This window comes from Brassica napus, chromosome A8 (assembly GCF_020379485.1).
Source record: "Brassica napus cultivar Da-Ae chromosome A8, Da-Ae, whole genome shotgun sequence".
Classification (NCBI taxonomy): domain Eukaryota; kingdom Viridiplantae; phylum Streptophyta; class Magnoliopsida; order Brassicales; family Brassicaceae; genus Brassica; species Brassica napus.
The window spans coordinates 2,182,477-2,207,009 of record NC_063441.1 but is presented as its reverse complement, the minus strand read 5'-3'; the positions used below and the strand labels follow the sequence as shown (position 1 = coordinate 2,207,009).

Below are 24,533 nucleotides of genomic sequence, written 5' to 3'. Positions count from 1 at the left end.
GATTTGGTTCGAATCATTGCGGGTTCGGTTCGGATTTGAGTTCAGATACTCATTCTAATTATTTATTTTTAACAAAAATCTAAATATACTTAAATGTTCAATATCTGAAAATAAAATAATATAAAACATAAAAAATTGAATAATGTAAGATTAAATATTTAAATTTACATAAAAATTAATTCACATTAAATATTTGGATGGAGAACATATAAATATTTTCAGTATTTTGAATATTTTCTATTATTTTTAGGTATTTACTTGTGACTATGTTGATAATTTTTAGATATTTTCATATTTTTGAATATTTAGTAGATATAAAATTTAAAATAATTAACATATTTAAGTATATAATTGTGATTTAGATATTTTTGGTATCTAAAATATTTTAGTCTGGATTAGATTCGGGGATGTTTATCTGTACATTAAACTTTTGAATTCATCTGATTACGTAATCGGTTTTAGTTTGTGTTTAGTATTACTTTCAAATCTAGTTCGGTTCGGTTCTTCGGATCTAGATATTTTACCTAGAATTATTTTCTTCTACTAATATAAAGCAAAATAAAATAAATGTAAAACAAATATTCTCGGCTTATTTAACATACATAGTTATTAGACCATTCTTTAAGAATACCAATAAAAATGGTTGAGCTTCGTGTCAATATTGTTGGGCATGTTGCATAATTGACGTAATCTATAACCAATAACATGTATTTTCTTATAAAAAATATTGGTAAATATAATAAAAACACAATACAGTCTAGTGAAAAGAGTTAGAGTTGCGTGGAAATAATGTGATTTTTTCACTCGGCACTTGAATTCTGATTTTCAATCGATTTCACGACTTTTATTTTCTTCTAAAGTTTTTCTGATTTTCGTTTTTTTCTAACAATTTGATTATGTTTCTAATTCTTGGTCTGATATGAAAACTCCATAAAGAAAAACTAAATTTGGCTAAACTAAAGATCTGACTTTGTATGTGGTGTTTTTTTTACCTCATTTTCCTTAATTCATAACAAATCATAATTATTTATTATCTTCTTGTTCAGAAGCCTCAATCATGGCTAAGTTAGGAAAAATATGTAACTTTCAATTTTTAAAAACATTCTCATTCCAATATTGTTTTTGTTGCTAAGAAAAGAGGATTCAATGTAAATTCTCAACTCAACTGTCAATAAACAAAATAATATAGCGCTTATCATTAGATGTTAGCCTTAGATGTTGTGTTGAGTATGACGGAGTTACATTTATCTCACGAAATCTAAATAAACACTTATCATTAGATGTTATGTTATGCCTTGTCAGTTTTATCATTAGATAATGCTGATTAGTTTTATCGAATCAAACAGTGATTCACGCTCGGTTTTGCTTCTCGTAAATCACCCATAGCTAACTTGGCACCCACAATTAACAATAGCTGTATTTAAAATACGTCTTAACAATTCGAAATCATCAATCATTCAATCATTCGTAGCTAAGTGTTCTTCAACAGACCAGACCCATAACCCATTGTTTTGTTTTCACAAGTAGTAGTACATGCTAACAACATGATAAAACATAGATTTAAAGAGAGGATAGATTTAAAGAGAGATGAGAGCAAAGGTAAACTAATCAAGGTGTCCAAGGTGCTGGTGGCGGAGGTGCGACCGGGAACAAAGGAGGTATCGCAGAGAAGATACCGTTTTTGTCTAAATTGTCTTTTTGTCCTGATAAGGCAACTAGAGCAGCAATGAGACCCGCATTGCCCGTCAGTGTCGGCTCTGTATAGTTTGAGTTCGTACGAACATCATGAAACCCATCATGTCCGTCCGGTCCAGCGACCATTGCTCCTTCAATCACATTTGGGTTTTCCTTTGAGCTTTCTCTCCATTTCCATCCTCCTTTGCAACTCTCTTTCCGGTTCTTTGGAATTGAAGCTCCTCTGTGGTGTACACGTTTTGGGTACCTCTCTCCAAAGCCCACAACATAGCTCATGTTTTGTGGGTTTTTACCGAGTATGTAATCAATCTGCATGAAACAAAAAAAAGAGATAAACAAAATACTTGTTCATATAAAGATCATTTACTCTGTTTTTGCTCTGTTTTGTTTGTTGAAGGGATGCTTACTTGTGATCTCGAGAAGTCGCGTAGTACATAAGTTAAGTAGAAATTAGGCCCACATGACCATCCAGGAGTATCAGATGCATCTAAATAATCACTATATAATGCTGCTAGGAAAGCCGCATTTGCAGCATACTGGAGAGGCTGTGGATCTCCATGGTTTAGCTGAATCAAACCTCCTATAGATATGGCAGAAAAGATATCTCAAAAAAGGTTATACATACTCTTGAGAAAATATAGAATATAAAGGCAAAATCGCAGACAACTATTTATTCACCTTTGGTTCTATTAAACTTGTTGAAAGAAGGCAAGTAAGAGCACATAACATTTCCGATTTGATTATAAAATTTTCTCAACACTTCTTCAGATGGATATCCAGGGCTCAAAAACAGCCTCAACCGGGTCAATAGCAACTAACAGTTGATAATAAGAATAAATATTCAGAAAGGGTAAACATCAGTTCTGAAAAAACAGACCTAGTTAAGGTCTTATAGAGTAACGTACCTGAGCCCCGGCGAGCTTTGTGTTCCAACTAAACACACCAGAGTCACGAGAGAAAACACCTGAAGGATCGGCCAAGGCAAGAGTGGTTACCCGATCAAGAAAACTTACATCTCCAGTAGCATAATAGAGCCAAACCCCACCCCATAAAAGCTCATCCCAGGACGAGCTTGTGTCTGTATTCATAGATGACTCTGCATACTTATATAGAATCCTGGCACCGTGAATAAGCTTTTGGGAATACACTACGTTTTTACTGAAAACGATGGATGCTGAGGCAAGTGCAGCCGCCATTTCTGCAGCAAGATCAGGGCATTCACTGAAACAGATATCTGCATGTCTTTGGTAATCAATGTCCTCAGGGCGGATCCAGCAGTAACGTTCAGTTCCTTCATGTCCGACCTGTTTAAAGGGAAAAAAAACTTGTAACAAATCATAAAATGCACGTAATTATGCAAAGTTGTATTGGAAGGAGTAAGAATCTTTTTTTTTTAAACCTGGAACACCATATCATGGATTGTATCAGCACTACTGTCGAAAGTGTTGAGGAAGTAGTCAGTTCCCCATTTGATAATTCCTTCAACATGGATGAGTTCGCCAAGCTGTTGGTACTTGGAATGATATTCGATGACACTCCAGCTCAACATGGTCATTGCAAAAGACATTTTGAAGTTCGATTTGATAGCATTACCACCATCGTAATAACCTCCAGACAGGTGTGGGTAGCTGCTCCCTGGATACTTCCCATCTTGAATACACGAATCCCCTCTCCACGTAACGTTGTTTTCTTCAGGCAAGCGCCCAGCTAAACAACAAAGCAGAGCATGTAAGATTATAGTACAAGACTATTAATTAATAATAAACTAAGTGTTTGTTTTCACTTACAACGCTGGCTGTTGAAAAACTTGAGCCCAGTGTGAAGCGCAATGCTGTAGGTTTCAGGCGGTTGTTGTTGGTAGTGGTCGAGATGTGTGAGAGCTCTGATCGTCATCATCGTAAACGCAATAACCACAAGTACGCCGATGAAGGCAAGAGTCCATATATATGTCTTCTTCTTCTGGACATATGTCTTCATCGTGAGCGTAGTAGATTGCAATAGCCAGCTCCTCTGCATCTCTTCCGAAGGATTTGCAAGAGCCGTCCAGTCCATCTCTTGCATTTCCAGCTCCCTTCTCATCTTTTATCTGATGCAAACAAAAGGTAAGAGAGAGTTCTGAAAATTGCAACACTAAAAATTTAAGGGATCGTCTACGATTGTCAGAATCGAGAGTTTTCGTGTGAAACAAGAAATTATATGTTGCGGTAACATGTTTTGAACCATAACCATACACATGTATGAAACTAACATAAAACTTAAAAATAAAGATTTTGCAACTCGTTATAAGATTTTGGCAAACAGAGGAAAAGTTATTTTTGTGTACAACTTTATTGAAATAGTATCATCGAATTGAATTATATATTGATACCAATGTGATGAATACAAGAGTGATCTCTTAATTGCATTTTGAAGAGCTGTGGACTCGAGCGTCTGAAGAGATAACACGTCATAAGAAGTTGTTCTTGTTGTGCTTTAGGCAAGTTGCCGCCGGGTGAACAAGAATTGAAAAAAAAATATGACAATCAAATGTTACTTTTGAGAGGCTAACAAAGTGTAATGTTAAAAGGTTCAACTTCTTAATTATTGATGATCGCAATTCGCAGAGAAGTAAGTGATAAAGTCATTTCAGGGTTTTGAAATTACACGTTACTGGAAAAAAGGCTTACGGTCGAGCTGATAAAAGTGTAAACTAACTGTGGATTTTGTTTTTGAAGAATGGTGGAAAATGTTGATAATGGTGGAAAATGTTGATGAGTGCAGAAATCAAACCTGTTTGTGAGTGCAGAAATTAAAGTTGTGGCTGTTCAAACCGACGATGGCTATCAGGAAATGTTCTTCGTTCTAGTCAGAGAAGTTTTTCTCCAGTAATATGGAGTTCTGATGTCAAGAAAATACTAAAACATCATAATATTAAGCTTTTGGAAATAAACTTTCTTCTAAAAGTATATATATCATCAATTTTACTTTAAAGTTTGTTTAACTTTAAATTTGAGGTGTGTGGGCGCTCTTCTCAGTAACAAAACTTTATATTAACTTTAAAGCAAATTATTTAAATTGTAATCTTTAATACTGATCAAAATCGATTAAAATCATTAAGAATTTCAAATAATACTCATAAATTTAAAGACTAAACCGTATTGATTAATAAAATCTAACATTAATAATCAATAATTAAAAAAAAAATATGAGTAAGAGTTTTAGTGTTCACAATTGACAAAACAAGAATATGGAATTTGAATACTAATATGGTGCATTGCGGGAGATTCTTGCTTCAGATGCTTCCTTGTTTTGCATTTCTTTTTTTCTCTAACCTTTTAAATAATTAGATAATGTTTTTCTATTTACGGAGTCTCTCCATTATTATAGTTATATTCTCCACTGTATATGTGGTTTGCAAGGTAAGTAAATAATGGATCATAGTGGATCCCAACTCTTTCAAAATAATGAACAAGCCTTTAAGAATTCTTCATCAGTTATAAATCATTTCCCTAATCCACCAAAGTCACAAAGTCATGTAAATCATAGTAATTTGCAAAAAATTTAATAAAAATCATAGAAATTTTCCCTAATTCACCAAAGTTATAAAGTTTAATTCATTAACTAGATTATGACTCGCGCTTAAAAGCGCGATAATATTCGTTAACAGAATTTTTATTTTTTATAAGTAATGTTTAATATTTTAGTGTATTTTAAAACTATAAAATTATATTATTTTATATCTTATATTAAATAGAAAAATTATCTAAAATATTATTTAATTTTGTTTTTAATTATTTTATCCATTTCATAGTTTTAATAAAATATCTATATTTGTTTTGATTAAATTTATGATATATACTTATTTGATAAGTTTTAAATTATAAAACTTATTTGATGTAAATTTATTGACTCTAATATTTTATTTGTATAAAACTATTTGATGTCATCCTACACCAAGCATAATCTCACATATATAGTTATATGTTTTTAAGAATATGTTCTCGTATATTAATTTAATTAATTTCATATTAAATGATTTTGTATTATTTAAACCCACAAAAATAGTTATACTTATTTTTCAAAAAAAATTATAAATGATATGAAGCGTTAAAATAAAAAAAATCAAAGAAGATAAAAAAACTTATTAAAAAATGTAGAACCTAATGTTTTATATTGTTTAGACACATGATTAGTTATTGCGTTGTTTGGAAACATATTTAGTAGTATAATGTTATTTTTTATAATTAGAGGAGTGAATTTAACTATATAATAAAATGTTATATTAATTTGTTTTTAAAGTTGGGTACATGAGAATGATCTATATTATTAAAACGAAATACCTTTTGGTGCTGTTTGGAAACATGGATAACAATATAAAAAAATTGTGTTAAGAACATGGATAGTAGTATAAATGACAACTGTTTGGAAACGTAGATAACAATATTTTTAATACTTCCTTTTATTTACACATTTAGCCATTGCATTTACAATAAATTAAATACTTCATTTTTGTATTTTTTTATTTATAGATTTTGCCACTACATTTAAAATCAATAGATTTTGTCACTACATTTAAAATCAATTTAAATTAATTAATTACAATTATATAGTTTATCTAACCAAATCGATATTCGTATATTGCCATTATTAATATTGTATGAATATTAACTAAATTGCATGTATTAAAGGGAGATAACCTTTTCCTATATACACCTCCAATATCCTCTAAAATATATGCTAATCAATTTAAATATTTGTTATAATTTTTTGTGCAGGATATGTGTGTTTCTTACGAAAGCCATCTTTAGTTATTATCAAACATCTATATTATCAAACATCTATATTATTATGTACAAATAAAAAAATTATTATCAAACATCTATATTATAAAATAATATATTCTACTCTATATGTAAATGACAAAACAAAAAAAATGTACATAGAATTTTTTATATAAAATAAACAGTTTATAAACTTATGTTGAACACAAATTAAATCAAACACCCGCGCGGAAGCGCCGATCAAGTTCTAGTTATGTTTTAATATTAAAGATATTCAATTCTTCTAGATCCTTAAGTGAATACACGTCATCTAGAATGGAAACTAAGGGAATCGGAGGCTATGAGAAAGTCCAGTTTGATGGTGCTTCTATATTCTCGAAGGCTTCGGAGGAATCCTCGAGTTGGCTCACCCTCCAGTTGATGCCTCAAGAGGCGGTATGCTCTATCATCCCTTCGGTAAAGCATTGGCAAAAACCCCCAATTAACTTTGTCAAATGTAATATGGCGACCTCTTGGATGAAGGGTAATGAGAACTTTGGTGCTACTTGGTTGGTGCGTGACTCACAAGGTATACCTGTTTTCCATAGTAGACGGGCATTTGCACCTAGGGGAGCCTCAATGGAAGCTGAGTTGATGTCTATTAGATGGGTTCTTGAAGCTATGCATGACTTGCGTATTCGGAAAATCATAGTGGAAACTTCTTCTGATACACTATGGGAAGCAATCACCTGTCCTCACAATTTTCCTCATCTGACAGTCGAGCTCTCGAGGATTATTCGAGCCCTGTACCAGTTTGATCAGTGTCATATTGAGTTGGTTTCTGCGGGGACTAATGATATAGCAGTTGAGATCGCTACAAGTGTTACAAAAGACCGACGCTATCAATCTTATATTGCGAATGGTGGTCCGGGTTGGCTGTCCTCATCTATCAGAGATTCAGAGCCCAGATGGGAGGTGGTGGTCAGAACACGTAATTTCCCTCTATCATCACCGTGATATACTGAAGTGATAGAGGGTGACTATCTTTATCTGTTCTTCTCCTGAAGTTCAATGTTTTCGCATCTACTGATGCTCTCTCTCTTTTTCTATCTTTTCCTTTTGGTTTTCTTTATCCTTTACTTGTTTGGTAGCTACTTTACAAGACTTTGTCTTACCATTCTTGAATGAAAGTATTCATTGACAAAAAAAAAAAGAATGGAAACTAAGGCAATAATAAATTTTCTGGATTCACATTCAAAGTCTTAGAAAACCAACTACAGTAGAAACTTTATAAATTAATACTCGTTAAATTAATAAACACGGTAAATTAATAAATTCTTTTGGTCTCAAGTTGGACCAATATAAAATATGACATTATTCGATAAAATTATATGAATAATATTTAGAAAAATCCTAACTAAATATATGGCCTCATCAAAATCATAAATTAATAATTGGATATATAAAAATTTTATATACACATAAATAGAATATTTTATCGTTTATTAATCTTCAAAATGAATTGTACCTCTAATTTTTATTTTGTATTTCAATATTTTGGTGTTAATTTATCAAATTACATATAAAAACTCATTTATATATATATTTCCATATGTATTCAACATACATAAAAGGTATCAAATAATCTCACAAAATAGATGAAATTCAAATTTAGAAAGTTTTAACTAATTTAGAATTGTATGATATAAAACATTCTTTCCTTATTGTGAATAAAAAGTATGTTTGAAAATATAAATCTAAATATGGATTTAAATTAATAACTACATAAATTAATAGATTATCATGGTCCCAACATTATTAATTTATAAAGTTTTTACTGTATACGAAAAAATTATTTTGTATACAACAGACACACAAAAGCGAACAAACATACAAAAAAAAATATAAATGGTAAATAATAATTTCGTTGAATAAATTTACGTGCTTTTTTCAAATATGACTCAAAACAAAATGTTAAACATAAAACTAAGCCATGATTTTTTTTTGGAACTTTCATTTGTTCTATTCACCTAAAAAGTTCGGATTATTCACAAAAATTCCATTTTTTTCTTTTTTTCTCGAAAATGAGTATTTTACTCTATCATCTTCATCTTCATCAAGTATTTACAATATTGTCACTGCCATCAATACACCAACCCACCACGAACAACCAATTTGATGCTCCTAATGCACCAAAGTTTAATTTTTACTCTTCATATCTTATTACTTATGCACACAAACTACATCTCTTTCATTGTCTCTCTATATTCATTAAAAAAAACCAAGATTTTGATTCTAAACTTTGTAATGTTCAAACTCATGATTCTTTGTCATTAACAAGTGGGTCTGTTTCGTGGTGAAGTTATGTGTGATAGGTGAAGCTAATCAACTTATCTTACTGGTTGAAAGTATGAAATTGATTTTTTTTCAGATTTGTTTATCAAAAGACTTGTGTGTAAGTCTTATGGCCGTAGAGAACTTATATAGAAGTTTTCTGGTCAATGTAGAGGTTAGTTTTGCAACTGACTTTATGTGTGCTTTTAGAGACGACTTATGTGGAAGTCTTCCAACTTTTCTTTGTTAGCAAAAAAATCTCGATAATACCTAGAGAAGACTTCCTCGTAAGTAGTCTAGGATAAACAAGTTAGTTTTAAAATTAACCGGATTGTGTCAGAAGTTTGACTTTCTCTAGAAGACTTACACGGAAGTCTTCCACCGGTAAACTTCCATGTAAGTCTTCCGAACTCTCGGTGGAAGTCTTCTCACTGTCAGTAAAAGTCGTCTCGGGTTACTTTTGTAATTGAAAAATAAAACTTAAATATTTAATTTTAATTAGACGACTTCCATATAAGTCTTCGGAAAACGACTTACACGGAAGTCTTCCAGAATTTTAAGCAATTTAAATTCTCATTTTAAGATTATTTAACATAAATTTCAGTTTCCATTCAATAAATCAAAGGTATAAAGTTATTAGAATTTATAAAATATTTTAATTATTGTAATATGTGTTCATAAGCGTCCAAAAATGTATCAACTACTTATGCATGTAACTTCTTATTGATTATCCTTTTATTTTATAATATTTTTATAAACATCAACATACAATTTGATAAATATTATGAAAACACATGCACATTTAAACGATAAATAAATTGATTTGACTGAATTATAATAAAAATAATTATACTTCATTTTGAATTTGAAAGAATATATGTAACTCAATATACTCACAACATGAGTGACTCGACTAATCCAACTTATATTTAAAATCATAGATTTAACTACGATAAGAATATACAATTTTATAAGAAGAGTAATTTATTTTATAAATATAAATAACAGGACAATTCAAAACATATTAAAATGAAAATAAAATATTAACCAACTGTTATAATTTAGTTCTTTTGTAAAATTTATATATATATATATATATATATATATATATATATATGCATGAGACTTTAGAATATTATCATTTTATTAATTTATGTAATTTGGAATCATACATTTTAGTTTACTTTGTATTTCACTCTAAGCACAATATATCTTAAGTTATACATAATTTTCATAAAATATATTTATATATCTAAGTCAACAACCACCTAAATGCAAATAAGAAATTAATCAAAATTTTAATATATTTAGAATAAAAAAATATTACAGTTAAATTTTGAGATGCAATCCAATTTACCCAAATGATAACTAAATCAACTGTAAAAATAACAAAACCGATTATATATAACATATATAATATTATGTATATAATTAAAATATTATAATATTATTAATATAAATGATGCATATAAATTATAAATTAATTTAAATTAAAAGTTAAGTAGCAATTAATTATTATTATAATATATTTACTTTGAAATCACCTAAGTGATGTTTGATGTGTTACAAAAAAAGAGAGACGGATCCGAGTTTGAAGACCAAATTGGGTTTTGGGTCAGACATTGGTTTGTTCCTCGTGTCTCTTTACGTAACCCTAAACGAAACGAAACCAAGGCGGAGAGAGCAATGCTCTGCTAGAGATCCAAATCCGAAGAGAGAGAGAGAGAGAGAGAGAGAGGCCAAAATCATCATGGATTTAGATCAGTGGATATCCAAGGTCAAAGACGGCCAACATCTCTCCGAAGACGAGCTTCACCTCCTCTGCGAATACGTACCTTCCTACCCTCCCCCTTGGAATCTTCTGCGATTATAGACTTCTCAACGGTTGATTTGGTAACGTTTATATGGTGGTGGTGTTTAACAGGTGAAAGAGATTCTGATTGAGGAATCAAACGTACAACCTGTCAACAGTCCTGTCACCGTCTGTGGTGATATCCATGGCCAGTTTCACGATCTTATGAAGCTTTTCCAGACCGGTGGTCATGTTCCCGACACTAACTACATTTTTATGGTAATGAACTTACTGCTCTTCTTCTTGTTTTATTTTTTTTGGGGGCACATCAATCAGTATGATGTTGAATACTTAGGAGGTTTCTATTTGCTTTTCTCAGGGAGATTTCGTTGACAGAGGTTACAACAGTCTTGAGGTTTTCACTATTCTTTTGCTTCTCAAATCAAGGTATGCTTTTTTTGAAACTCTTTTAATAAGCTCATGTTTTCTGTCTCACTGTATATGTCATAGTTCTCGTGAGAATGCTCTTTAAGCTGTTAAACACACTGCTCCGTTGAGCTCTTTAATGTTGCAGATATCCAGCCCATATCACACTTTTGCGTGGGAATCATGAAAGCAGACAGCTTACTCAGGTATGTTTTATTCTGTTTCCCTGATGTTTATTGTTGCAATGCTCTTCACGCAGTTCCTAGGAGATAAGTTAGTTTTGAATTTAATTGGATCCGAAAGTTATATATGTACATGTGGTAATGTCATGCCAGACGTAGACATGGATGTTAACTAATATGCGTTTTAGGAAAATTTTGCAATGCTTTAGTAACATGATCCTTTGCACCCATGAGTTTTCTTGTTGGAAGTTCTTGATGTATGTCTATTCCTACTCAATATCTCATAATTTTTGTCAATGAAGAAGATTGTATGATATTTTGTTGTATTCTGAACACTTTTTGTGGTAAATCTTCAATATGATTAAGCTGAGGAGTATACCTATTCCAGTATCTGGTGACAGTTATGATTATATATTCTTACATTAGTGACAAGTCTTGGGATGTTTGTAATCAAATAATCCAAGACAACCACTGTAAGTGTAAATATGAAATGATGCTGTTTTGCATACTTTCTTCCTGCTCGCTGTTCTCGTTTAATTGTTCTTGTTTAGTTTTTTGCTACGCTTTGTTTGTGTTCCTGCAGGTTCATTTTTGATAAAGTTGTTGTCTTAAACTATATTTGCTAGGTCTATGGTTTCTATGACGAATGCCAAAGGAAGTACGGTAATGCTAATGCTTGGAGATACTGCACGGATGTGTTTGACTATCTTACTCTTTCCGCTATTATAGATGGCACTGTAAGTATTTTCCTCATGATCTTTGGCATTGTATTATGATGTATTTTCTCTTAGACTTATATGAATGTACAAGTTGTATATTATATTTAAAAAGTATTGCTTCCTCGGTGTAGGTTCTATGTGTTCATGGTGGCCTTTCACCAGATGTACGGACAATTGACCAGGTCAAAAAGTGCTGCTTTTTCTATTAATCGTTTTCTTGTTTTCACCCTGAATGATTAGAATCTCATACTTCAGATCTTATTTTGTCCTCTAGATAAGATTGATTGATCGAAATTGCGAAATCCCGCATGAAGGACCATTCTGTGATCTTATGTGGAGCGATCCTGAAGATATTGAAACATGGGCTGTTAGTCCACGTGGCGCTGGTTGGCTTTTCGGATCCAGGGTTACCACTGAGGTATGTTTGTTTCTTGTTGTTGAAAATTTGAATTAATCTGTATAAGAAACACTTCTTTAACTTTGGCTTTTGTGTGCAGTTTAACCATATAAACAATCTTGAGCTAGTATGCCGCGCACATCAGCTTGTCCAAGAAGGTCTCAAGTACATGTTCCAAGACAAAGGACTTGTAACTGTAAGTGTAGTGCTTCTTATGATTCATTCTGACTACTTTGAAGTATAATAAGCTGCTTGGTGATGTTTCTTCCCTTTAATTTTTGTGTGTAAAGGTGTGGTCTGCACCTAACTACTGCTACCGCTGTGGGAATGTGGCTTCTATGTTGAGTTTCAACGACAACATGGCAAGTCATTTGTTTCCTCTTTTTCTACTGATATCCCATTATCTCGTGTCTCATGTTCTTACACCTATCTTCTAAACAAGAGGGGTCTCAGTTTACGCGTAACCCTTTTGTATCTATTAAGTTGCTCCTTTTGGTGCTTGTCTCTCTAACCCAAACATGAACGAACTTCTTGTTTATGGAAGTTAGACAGGTAGTTCTTGTGAGATTGTTAGAACTATATTTTTGACTTTTATATATATGTGAAATGACCTAGTTGGTTTGTAGAATCTCTGTGCCTTGTTCTTCTGTAGAACTATTCTGGAAAGTGTTTAGGATCTGATCCAGTCCTCACTGACGGTTATGCTTTTATTACCAGGAAAGGGACGTGAAGTTCTTCACGGAGACAGAAGAGAACAATCAAATGAGAGGGCCAAGAACAGGTGTTCCTTACTTCCTGTGATGATCCTACAATGTTAGTCGCATATTGTTCTGACGAAGTTAGCGCCATTACCGTTGGCTTATGTTCTTGCAAGGTATATCTTCTGATGTTGTGTTTACACTTCCATTGTTTTTACGTCTTCTTTTGGAAACAAACACATTTTCTTGTGGAAGTGATCGTCACTTTAGCAATTCTAGTGGTTTTGATGCAGTTTTTTTAACTTTGGTCTCTGACTCTGGACGTTGTTATACATGTGTTCTGTATGTAAGACCAATCTTCTCATCCATCCCCTCTTTGTTTTGTTCGGTTAAGTTTCGGTTATTGCTGGATTGATTAAATCATGAAGCCGTCAAAGTTCAGTAATAAATAATTCACCAAACGAAATGTATAACTAGTACTAGTAATGCTGGATTTGGGTCGGGTAGTTCAGTAGCCCTCAGGTTTATTTGCATTGGATACTTTATTATTTTGTCTAACAAACTGAAGATCCTCCAGATCCATATCTGAATGTATTTGACAAATATCTAAATTATTCGAATATATTCAAATGATCAAAAAATTAATTTAGTTAGTAATTGTTATTATAAATTTTTGAATTATCAGTATAATTGATTTTATGTATGTATAAATATTTAATATTTATAGATGTCTATAATATTTTTTGTTTAGACTGTTTTGACTGGTGACCATTCTGAAAAGAAGAGCAACGAATAAGAAATGAACGTAAAAAAATAAAATTGCAGGAATAAAAATGAATGGTTGTTCAATTTCATATTTAACAAGAAATAATTTTATTTTTTATTTCTGTAAAAAAAAAGAAGAATGGTAGGAAATGAGAAGGAAATATTATTCCTTGTGAATAATAATTTTTTTTAGAAATGTTAGGGAATGCATTATTCCTCGTCGTTCCTTGGACACCATTCGCAGATTTTGTTATTTGGATATACAGACCCACGATTGTTGTGTAGGTTGTAGAGGCTTTATAATTTTGTAAATTTTCATCAAAACCAAATTTTGTCAATCAATTTTTTAAAACCTTGGAAATCTTCAATTTAAAAACTATTTTTGAAATTTTTTTTTTGTTGTTCACCTTTTTTTAAACTACTTTTAGAAAACTTTATAAGTTTTTCCTTCACCACTTCTTATAAAGTTGTCATGATTCACATTCTTTTTTTGTCCATTTCAACCCAAATAAAATAGACAACACTTGAATTATAGCAAAATGATTATCTTCTATATAATTTGAAAGGGAGAGAGTATATAGGAAACAAAAACCATCTAATGAAACCCAGACGTTCAAACATAATAAAAGCCCAAGATTAACAAAACCAAACATAAAATTGGAAGAAAAAAAGATAAAGAAAATAGATAACTGAGTCGTAAACGAAGCCGGTGCGGACATGAATGGTGAGAATCTTCGAGCCATAGAGGAGATAAGATGATTAGTTTTGTCTTTCTTTTTTCTCTGTTCAAACATGATATAACTTAATGACCTGATCAATGCTGGCACGACATATAGGACATTTCTTGTTTTTGATCTCTTTCAAGCAAGAAACGCATCCAGCAACATGTCCGCATGGCACACATGCTGCTTCCGATGACGCATCCTCACAAATCACACACACTCCAGATCCTTCACCACTTCCTTTACTCTCATAGTCTGCACTCGAGAATGATGGATAGTGAACAGAACCGTCTTCTGTTTCCACCGTTACGGCTCTCGGTAGAGGAACTGATGGCGTAAGCTCATTGGAAATGATATTTTCAGTTGTTTTCAGAAAAATTGGAGGATTCATTGGCTGTATAAATTTTCAATTATTATCAAACGAGTCAGAGAGAAATACAAGTAGGAAATATCTTGACTTCCTAAGTTGTATCATTATGGCAAAACATACCTGTGGAGTTCCTTTACATGCCTCACAAAACGAGTTCAGCTGTTTTATGTCGCCCTTGGTTGCTGCTGCCAGCTTAAGTCGCATTTCTAAAAAAAAAATTGAGGTAAAAACGGAAAAATATAAATAATCAATACTATTAAAAGGGAATGAGTCTAAAAAAATCTACCTATGAAAGTTGTTTGGACTCTTTCATTTAACTCATTATTTTTTGGTCTTACCTTAAATTTAGACTAACAATATGTTACCATATATTTCTCTAACAATAATTTATTTAATTCTTTTATTTATTTAAATCTCACTCCTAAATCATAATCATTACTATTACTATATTTACCATTTTGATTTTTAATCGTAAAAGCATTGAAACTAATGATTTATATTATCACTTTTATCATATAATATATGATTTAAAGCAAGATAAATTACAAGACATATATGTGTACATTCTAACTTCCTCTTTCGTTTATAATAAAGTAATCATATCATATATAAACTTTCTCACTAAAATCTCATATCATATACTAAACTTTCAATCGTCTATAGTTTGATAATATTTTCATATTTAAAAATAATTTTTCAGAATATTCATGTTACCTTCACAAAAATGAAGAAATTCATTGGTTCTATTATAGCTAACCCGACTTCACTATATCAGTATTGATTATTCAAGATTTTGAAAATTATTGGTTAAGATATTATATTTTTATATACTTTTCACTTAAAACAAATAAATACTATTAAAAGGGAAATAGTTTTAAAAAATCTAATATAAGAAGTTGTTGGAGTTATGTATAACTATTTATTATTTTTCTGATAATACATTAATCATTCTAAACATATAATATTTTAAATATTTTTAACAGATCTTAATATTATTTCTTATGATACCTTTACTCAGAAAAATATTTTATCAACCATGTTTTTGTATAATAACGTTAAAAATCTATATCAAAAGGTTGTTGGACCTGATATGGACGTAATAGGTCCACATCTGTTCGGGTATTTAGGATCCTAAAAGAATTTGAAATATCTAAAAAATCTGAAAAATATCTGAAACACGAAAAGTATTTGAAACTCCAAACAAATACCAAAAAAATTCAAATACCTAAAAATTTAAATTCTTATTCAAAATCTGACACATGAACTGAAAAATACTCAAAAGTTTATCCAAATACGCAATTTTTTTTAATTTAAAAAATTTACCTGAAATCAAAACTCTAATCGTAAACCAAAAACTTAAAAACAATATCCTTAATACCGAAAACATATTCAAAATGTCCAAATATACCTAATAAACACATATTTATGATCGGGTCTAGGGTAGGATCCAGACTCAAACAAAGACCTGCGGATCCAAAAAACTCAATAGATTATCTTCTCTGGACCTGAACTAAACCTATAATTTTGGGTCGGTTCAGTTGTTTTTTTTTATCCGGATATAATTCTCATGTCGAAAAAAACTTACGTAAAAGTGTACATATAAAATCTCAAATAAACTAATTTTTAGATTATATAGCTGTTAAAAATTATATTTTTCGATATAATAAGATTTTGTATTATAATATAATCCAACAACCCCGCGCTTTTCAAGCGCGGGTCAAAATCTAGTGTTTTCAATTAAAGGTCGAAGCATCAAGTAAAAAAAGAATAGCGTTCTATGGTTACTAAATGTATACTATTAAAGCAGGATCCTATTGTCATAATTACCTTAGCCTGCCATTTTCTTTACTAACATTGCATGTTTCATTAAGGACAATCAAGTAATATTAATAACACATCTATATTGGGCTATTATTTTTGGATCCAGCCCACATCAAATCTCTCTGGGGCCATTTGGGCCTATTAAAAAATCAGATTCAATTCTCACTTTTTTTTTTCCTTTGGGCCATTGAGTCCAAGTTCAAATAATTTTTTTTCAACTATTCTTAATTATTTTTTTTTTTCTTTTCTTAATATAATTTAAGCATTCATAAAAATAATTGAATTTTTTTATTGAAAAGTATAAATCTTTATTAAAAGTATATAATTTTTTTAATTAAAATATTAACCACATAGTAAAATTAATTTATCAGAGTTATACCAACTTAATTCATTAAAAAAATAAAGTTTAATTTTTTAAACATAAATAATCATTTAAAATGAAATAAGATAAATAAAGATAAAAATTTTAAGTCTTTTATAAAATAAAGCACAAATATATGAAAATGTGACATTGACTAAATATTTGTCAATTGAAAAAAAACAAAAATAAATCTGCGCTTGAAAGCGCGGGTCAAAATCTAGTATTTTTAAAGCAAAAATAGGGAATAAAAAACTATATACACTTACGCCCAGGGGCGGAGGTAGAGAGGGGAGTGTGGGGTCAGGTGACCCCACTAAAATTGGAGGAAAAATTTTTTTTGGTGTATTTTTTTGGAAACTACTGTAATATTTAGTTAATATATAGTATTTGACCCCACTAATTTTTGTATAAATTTTTATATGTCCTTTTAATTTTGTAAAAAAAAAATATCTTTATATAATAATAATATATAAATATTAAATTTATATATTATGACCCCAGTCAAAAATATTTCTGGCTCCGCCACTGCTTACGCCTATCGACTTGAGCCCAACTCCTAGCGTGAGAAATGTATCCCCTTTTTCTCTGCTTCTTGAGCCTTGAGGAGTTACAAACAATCATCACTGAAGCATCAGACTGATCTGATTTCGGCTCCTTCAAGTTTGCTTTCCACAAAGGCATCACCATCCTGGGTTGTGCATCCTAGTTATATACACATCATAACAGTTTCATAAGTATAATGGGTGGTGGATCTTCTCAATAGCTACTTTCTTACATTTTACTGTTGGTTTTTTTAATCTTGGCCTAAGTGGTCTCTTAGGTTCGAGATTTAACCTATCATGAAGTATGTTTCATGCAAACTTTATCTTATTATAAGACTTCTTAGTCTATCATGTATTTATTTATGTTTTTAATTTGAAAGCCTTAAGTAAAAAACAAATAGTTTCACAAGTATAGTAATATCAAAACTTGGAAACACATCCTAGTTTCATAAGAGAAAGGATTATATTTAGTACCTGAAGACTAGCATACACAACTAACTCCAACTTCAAAGGGTTTCGAGAATCAGTTGGTACGATAACAACCCATCTGCAAAAACACAAGTCCTAAAGCAGATTCATATTCATGTGCAACAGTAAGAAAGACAAGAAACAAATAAAAAAGAAGGATACTCACACTTTTCTTGAAAGAAGCTGATCAGGAGAACATAATTCAAGAAAGCTGGGGCCATAAGAGCACTTGCAACGGGGGATGACACAGGGTCCTTAAGCCCGGTCCGTTGCAAAAATCTGATTTTTTAATTAATAAAAACCCAGCCCATTTGACGGATTGATCCGTAAATAGCATCTCGACGGACCCGGTCCGTGGGCGACGTGGCGGACAGAGATTGGACGGAGGAGCGTTTGTGTTTGGTATTGGCGAAAAAAAAACCTCATTTCGACGAAAGCAAAGAAAAAAAAAACCTCTCAACTCTCCAGGGCGATTTGTCGGATCCCACCGTCGCGATTCAACTCCGTCTGATCGTCAAGGTAAGTAGAAGCGTTTTCTTTTCTAAATCTCTCCTGTGGTTGTTTCCATTTATATTCAATAGATTTGGGATCGTTTCGTATCAAAATTAGGGTTCGAAAAAAATCTGGGATTTGGGGATTTTTTATATTAGGGTTTGAAAACCCTTTTGGGTCTCGATCGCTTTTGGGATTTGAAAACCCTTTTGGGTCTCGTTCGATTTAGGGATTTTAAAACCCTTTTCGGGTCTCGATCGATTTAGGGATTTAAACATTGTGCATTTTTTCCATTCGATTTAGGGTTGCGACTCTATTTAGTGTTGATATGTTCGTCTTTCTTATTGTTTTTGAAAATTAATGCTAATTTTTGTGTTTTGCTTGTCTGTTTCTTTGCAGGTTAACGAAAATGGGAAGGTATAGCTATAGCCAGCCGTCCTCATCATCAGCGTCCGTCGACATCACCTCACTTCTCGAAGCTGAAGCTCAGGGTTACGCCGATGAAGCTCAGAGTAGCTTCGATAATGGAGAGCCGTTTCAGAACCAACCTCAACCTGAGGGGGATGATGGCATCCCGACGATCTGCTACTGTGGGAGTGAGCCGGTTGTTGCTACAGCCTACACGGAAAAAGATCCAGGCCGTAGGTATTTCACCTGCAACAATGTCGTTGATGGAGCCACTCACATCTGGAAGTGGTGGGATGACGCGGTCATGGAGGAGATGAGGGACTTTCAGACGGAGATAAGACGGCTTAAGGAAGCAGTTGCAGAGAGAGAGCAGAAGCTGCTGCTGCTAGAGAAGACTCTGTACGACGCAGGAAAGGATACCACAGGAGTTAAGCTAATGGTGTGCCTGCTAGTGGTCATAGGTTTGGTAATCTTGGTTCTACATGGTAAGTTCTCGACTTATTTGGAATGCATTTTCAGTTTATGCGTTTGTATTAAAACATTTGACTGCCTAATGTTACTTGTTTGCAGGAGTAGCTTCAAAGGCTTCAATGGGGAGTGTTCTATCACCTGTCCAATGGCGAAAAAAGTAAAGGTACTCTGCTTTTCTTTTCTATCCCCTTGACAATGTATATTCCGTAAAAAAAAATAGCGTTAGAAATACGTGGTTCTTGCCAAACTTCGGATTTTATTTTCTTTTAACGTGTTTTTAGTGGAGAAAAGATATGAATAGCGGAAGGAATATACTCATTTCAGAGCTAATGCTAACTAGAAAAGATTTAAAAGTAGAAAAATTCTAAATATTTATAAGTAGAAAAGATTTAAAAGTAGAAATAATCTAAATATTTTAACTAGAAAAGATTTAAAAGTAGAAATAATCTAAATATTTTAACTAGAAAAGATTTAAAAGTAGAAATAATCTAAATATTTTTAAGTAGAAAAGATTTAAAAGTAGAAATAATCTAAATATTTTTAACTTATAGTAGAAATAATTTAAATAATCTAAATAATCTAAAGTAGAAAAATTCTAAATATAAGAAATCTTCTAAGCAACTTATTATTTATCCACCAGGATAAGCAATGTCGTCATCTTCATCTGATGAAAATGATGAAACCGAGGAGAGATTGGATGATATTATAGAAGATTTCATTGACGAAATTTACGACGATATAGTGGAGGCCGAACCCATACCGCAAAGAACCCGTAGCTATACTGAACGACACCGCGAAGGAGGACACCACCAGCTAACCAATGACTATTTCAACGACGACCATTCGACATATTCGATACAAACTTTCAGACGCCGATTCCGCATGAATAAGGGATTATTCATGCGTATTGTCGATGGCCTTGAACAATTCTTTCCATTCTTTCAGCAAAGAAAAGATGCAACGGGGAGGTGGGGTCTTACTGCACTACAAAAATGTACGGCAGCAATTCGTCTACTTGCTTATGGAAATTCGGCTGACACGGTTGACGAATATCTCCGACTTGGTGAGAGCACTGCACTTTCTTGTTTACATCATTTCACTGATGGGATAATACAGTTATTCGGAGATGAGTATCTCCGACCACCCACAGCAGAGGATCTTCAACGACTACTCGATATGGGAGAGAAACGAGGGTTTCCTGGGATGGTCGGGAGCATTGACTGTATGCACTGGGAGTGGAAAAATTGTCCAACCGCTTGGAAAGGACAGTACGCCCGTGGCCACGGAAAACCGACTATTGTCCTAGAGGCCGTAGCTTCACAAGATCTTTGGATTTGGCACGCATTTTTTGGTCTTCCAGGTACCTTAAATGATCTAAATGTCCTCGATCGATCTCCTGTGTTTGATGACCTTTTAGAAGGTCGAGCTCCCAGGGTGAGGTACATGGTCAACAACCACATGTATAAGTTGGCATATTACCTCACAGATGGTATATATCCAAAATGGTCAACATTTATCCAAACTATCGCACTCCCTCAAACTCCTAAACAACAGTTATTTGCTCAAGTTCAAGAATCAGTCCGAAAAGATGTCGAACGGGCTTTTGGAGTATTGCAAGCTCGGTTTGCGATTGTGAAAAACCCGGTTCGTACAATGGCCAAAGAGAAGATAGGGAAGATAATGAGAACATGTATCATACTACACAATATGATTGTTGAAGATGAACGAGATGGTTATTCAATGCGGTACGATATTTCAGAATTTGAAGAAGGAGAATCTTCCAGAACTTCGGAGGTCCTAAACGCAAACCCTACATTAAACGAAATCCCGACAATTCTCAATAATATATTTCCCAACCGAAATGATCTTCGTGATAGGCAAACTCATGAACGATTGAAGAATGATTTGATCGAAAACATTTGGAATAAATTTGGCGATGAAGATTAATAATTAGTATCTTTATATTTAAACCTTGTATCTCTTAATCCTTGTATCTTTGAATTGAATCCTTGTACCTTTTATTTTAATTATGCAATAAATTTTCAATTTCAATTTTTTTTTTTAAAAAAATAATATTTTAATGTTAAGGATTCCGTCTTCGGGATCACCATTGGACGAGCTTTTTGGACTCGAGTCCTTCACTGTTCAAAAAAAAAAAAAAGCAACAAAATTAATAATAAACAATTCCCAAGGATCCCAATGTGGGGATGACCATTGCAAGTGCTCTAAAGTTCACGCATCCAGCCAGAGAACAAGCAGATGCGACTCTGCATAATCAAACAGTTTAAAAAGCGTATTAAATCATAAAACGTCTCATGCTGTTTACTCCTTTATTATAGAAATAGGTGTTATTAGCATACCTCGATGGCGCGTACAGTATCGCTGTAACCTTTAGCCCTAGCAACCTTAAGAGTTTCTGCTACATCATATAGCTCTGTTTCTGCACAAGCCAAGATTAATGGCGTTCTTCCTTCTTTATCAGCCCACTACATCCAAAACGCACAGTTGCAACTGATAAAAACGAAATCTTACAATTATAAAGATGTGAAGATGGGACTAGAAAGAAGAAAAACCTCGAGTCCTGCCCCTTCATGGCAATGGGATTTGATACTTTCGACATCGTTGTGATTCACTTTTTGAAATAGCATCTCGTCTTTAAGCTGTTGTTGCCCCATTTTACTAAAAAATTTGGTTTTATCACGATGATTAAACAATTAAAAAAAGGGGATATATATATAGAAGAATTCTTTAAGAAAAAAGAAGAATATATATAATAATATAATATACAAGGAAACTACTAAGAAAATAAAAAGTACTTTCCTCACTAAAAATAAATGATTTTCTCTTTTTTTTCTTTTCTTTCTAAATGATGAAGTGTCCGAGAAAATAAAGAATTTGACTTTTAATTTAGTTGTCCGCATAAAAAATAGTATCTAAAAATAAAAATTAATTACTAATTATATATATATATAATATTAAATAATTATGGAAAGGTCGTTGAGGAAGATGTTGACGGGACTAAAATACATTGATCAAAACAAGTTAATGCCTTAATGGTGATATTTGTTATTCAAGTTTCATCGGGCCAGATGATTATTGTTCCCAACGATGACCAGGTAGTTATCAGTCTCGTCAATTATATTTCAAGTTTGGTTCAAATTCAACAAATGCAGGCAAAAGAAAAAGGTGATTAGTCCATTTCTCGTCGTTTCTGTTTTAATTTTTTTGTTTGTTCAGAAGTTAAATATTTATGTTTAAGTATATATAGTCAAATTTAGTTTTTTTAGTTCTGAACTTCTGATACTAGAATTTGGTACTTTTATTTAAATTCATGGTTTTTTTTTTTTTTTTTTTTTTTTTTTTTTTAAATTCATGGTTTATGATTTCTTTGCACTTTGTATGTATATAAGTATCAAAAGAAAGAAACATAAGTAGTCAAAAACATATATATATTTTTTAAGTAAAAAAAAGAAAGCTAAGAAGGTTCGTGGAAATATCATGACTACTTAGCAAAGACGTGTCTGACAATTTCAAAAGTTGACTTGGGACACAGAGCAAGGCCAAAATATCATGACTTCTTCTTAGCAACGAAGTGTAGTTCAAACCACTTGGAGTTGAATGGTCAGAGGAGACCAAAAGTCTTTATAATTCACATATTTGGTGAGAATTTGTTTCTACCAAATAAAAGTGGATTAAATGCTGAAATGTCTTTTAAATTCAATAATTATATTTTATTTGAATCTAAATAATTAATGGAATATGATCGGTTAATTTTGACATAAGCAGGGCTGGACAAAAAATCCGGATCCAAAGAACATAACCCAACCCGATCCAAAAAACTAGTACCAAACTCAAACCAAAATTGATTAAATATCCGAATGGATCTAAAATTGTGGTATTTAAAAAACTGAAACCGAATCCGATCCGAACCGAAATATTTTGGGTACCCGAATGTATCCGAAATAGATTTATAAACCTATATATTAATTATTTTTTAGATTTAATGTATATTAAAAAAATCAAAAATATATTTGATACTTTTAACTTATCCAAAATACTTGAAAATATATACAAATAATCAAAAGTAAATGTCTAAAATAGTTAAAGTATACTCAAAATACCAAAAATACTTAAAATATTTATTTGTTCTCTATCCAAATATTCAAACCAAACCAATTTATATGTTAAGTTTAGGTATTTTGATATATGTTATTCAAATTTATATATAATATATTATTTTGTTTATAGATTTTCAGTAATTTAAAATATATAATAAATTTTAAAAATTTTAAAATAATTTAAATGAGTTATCCGAACCCGAACCGAACCCGCAAAGATCCGAACCGAATCCGACCTGAAATTTAGAAATACCCAAATGAAACTGAAATATTTGACCAGGAAAACCTGAAACCCAAATAGACCCGGACCGAATCCAAACCTGAATAGGTACCCGAACGCCTACCCCTAGACAAAAGTACGAAAATAAACAAAATTTTAGGCCAACCATTCACAACATAGTACTCGTTAATCAGTTTTTCATCTAATTACCTTCATTTGTGACGTGCACCACGACTGAAGCTTTATCCCAAAAATTCCTTCGACTGAATTCTCAAAATGTTTCTACTTTTATAAGCATTCAGATTTTTTTTACACTATTATTTTGAAGCAGTTTGGAGTTTTGTTAAGATCTGGTTATTTTATTGATGTTTTGATTTGAGTTTATAAAAAAAGAGTTCAACAAAATACCTTTTATAAACACTTTGATTTGTGTTTTTCTTTGTTGGTCATATATTTCTCGAAATACAATGGAACGATAGCAGGGTTCATATATTTCGAGAAATGTATGAGAATAAAATGGAAAAAATAAATTGGCGTACTGATCCTTTAAAAAAAGTGAGTAAAACGCGAATTAGAAATGAATTTCGAACAGCAACTGGTCAAAATTCAAAATGGCTTCCATTAAAAAAAAGTTTTATTCTATAAAAAACTGTACGACATTTATTGCCGATTGGGTTGTATGACTGGAGTTTCATTTCACGAGACCACAAAAGCTATTCAAATGGATGATGAATGGTTGAATGATCGTATTCAGGTAATCTTTGAACATCATATCCATCTGCTTTTTTTTATT

At 31.9% G+C, this 24,533-nt stretch overlaps 5 protein-coding genes across 5 annotated transcripts; 3 read left to right on the top strand and 2 right to left on the bottom strand.

The window, feature by feature from the left end:
* Positions 1-1,432: 1,432 nt before the first annotated feature.
* LOC106443894 (endoglucanase 21-like) lies at positions 1,433-4,619 on the bottom strand. The gene is made up of 7 exons (XM_022717659.2): positions 4,465-4,619; positions 3,483-3,781; positions 3,095-3,402; positions 2,601-2,999; positions 2,374-2,509; positions 2,103-2,275; positions 1,433-2,004 (listed from the first exon to the last, which is right to left on the bottom strand). The coding sequence occupies exons 2-7, from the start codon at positions 3,772-3,774 to the stop codon at positions 1,609-1,611; spliced, it is 1,704 nt and encodes a 567-aa protein (XP_022573380.1). The 5' UTR covers positions 3,775-3,781; positions 4,465-4,619; the 3' UTR covers positions 1,433-1,608.
* A 2,151-nt stretch (positions 4,620-6,770) lies between these two features.
* Positions 6,771-7,451, top strand: LOC106442103. Its single transcript, XM_013883832.1, has one exon. The coding sequence runs from the start codon at positions 6,771-6,773 to the stop codon at positions 7,449-7,451; it is 681 nt and encodes a 226-aa protein (XP_013739286.1).
* Positions 7,452-10,330: 2,879 nt separating this feature from the next.
* On the top strand, positions 10,331-13,350 carry LOC106439037 (phytochrome-associated serine/threonine-protein phosphatase 3). The gene is made up of 10 exons (XM_013880378.2): positions 10,331-10,599; positions 10,693-10,839; positions 10,940-11,007; positions 11,135-11,192; positions 11,795-11,905; positions 12,019-12,069; positions 12,162-12,305; positions 12,385-12,480; positions 12,575-12,646; positions 13,002-13,350. The coding sequence occupies exons 1-10, from the start codon at positions 10,519-10,521 to the stop codon at positions 13,083-13,085; spliced, it is 912 nt and encodes a 303-aa protein (XP_013735832.1). The 5' UTR covers positions 10,331-10,518; the 3' UTR covers positions 13,086-13,350.
* LOC106439034 (putative E3 ubiquitin-protein ligase XBAT34) lies at positions 13,106-18,253 on the bottom strand. Its single transcript, XM_013880375.3, has 5 exons — positions 18,198-18,253; positions 18,038-18,110; positions 17,555-17,723; positions 14,960-15,045; positions 13,106-14,863 (listed from the first exon to the last, which is right to left on the bottom strand). Exons 3-5 carry the CDS (start codon positions 17,706-17,708, stop codon positions 14,534-14,536), a joined length of 570 nt encoding a protein of 189 aa, XP_013735829.1. The 5' UTR covers positions 17,709-17,723; positions 18,038-18,110; positions 18,198-18,253; the 3' UTR covers positions 13,106-14,533.
* Positions 18,254-20,050: 1,797 nt separating this feature from the next.
* On the top strand, positions 20,051-21,349 carry LOC106442102 (putative nuclease HARBI1). Its single transcript, XM_048738948.1, has one exon. It carries the CDS (start codon positions 20,051-20,053, stop codon positions 21,347-21,349), a length of 1,299 nt encoding a protein of 432 aa, XP_048594905.1.
* The last annotated feature ends 3,184 nt before the right edge of the window (positions 21,350-24,533 follow it).

What these genes read in the sequence shown, in the direction of transcription:
- LOC106443894 (XM_022717659.2), bottom strand. Translation starts at nt 3,774, where the DNA reads ATGAGAAGGGAGCTGGAAATGCAAGAGATGGACTGGACGGCTCTTGCA. An exon ending in GTTTTTCAACAGCCAGCGTT is followed by an intron (nt 3,403 to 3,482) that starts GTAAGTGAAAAC and finishes TTTGTTGTTTAG; the next exon opens with CTGGGCGCTTGCCTGAAGAA. An exon ending in TCCATGATATGGTGTTCCAG is followed by an intron (nt 3,000 to 3,094) that starts GTTTAAAAAAAA and finishes CCCTTTAAACAG; the next exon opens with GTCGGACATGAAGGAACTGA.
- LOC106442103 (XM_013883832.1), top strand. Translation starts at nt 6,771, where the DNA reads ATGGAAACTAAGGGAATCGGAGGCTATGAGAAAGTCCAGTTTGATGGT.
- LOC106439037 (XM_013880378.2), top strand. Translation starts at nt 10,519, where the DNA reads ATGGATTTAGATCAGTGGATATCCAAGGTCAAAGACGGCCAACATCTC. An exon ending in ACACTAACTACATTTTTATG is followed by an intron (nt 10,840 to 10,939) that starts GTAATGAACTTA and finishes TGCTTTTCTCAG; the next exon opens with GGAGATTTCGTTGACAGAGG. An exon ending in GATCCAGGGTTACCACTGAG is followed by an intron (nt 12,306 to 12,384) that starts GTATGTTTGTTT and finishes TTTTGTGTGCAG; the next exon opens with TTTAACCATATAAACAATCT.
- LOC106439034 (XM_013880375.3), bottom strand. Translation starts at nt 17,708, where the DNA reads ATGGTGATGCCTTTGTGGAAAGCAAACTTGAAGGAGCCGAAATCAGAT. An exon ending in TTGGGCTCAAGTCGATAGGC is followed by an intron (nt 15,046 to 17,554) that starts GTAAGCAGTGGC and finishes TTTTTTTTTTAG; the next exon opens with AAATGCGACTTAAGCTGGCA. An exon ending in CATGTAAAGGAACTCCACAG is followed by an intron (nt 14,864 to 14,959) that starts GTATGTTTTGCC and finishes AAATTTATACAG; the next exon opens with CCAATGAATCCTCCAATTTT.
- LOC106442102 (XM_048738948.1), top strand. Translation starts at nt 20,051, where the DNA reads ATGTCGTCATCTTCATCTGATGAAAATGATGAAACCGAGGAGAGATTG.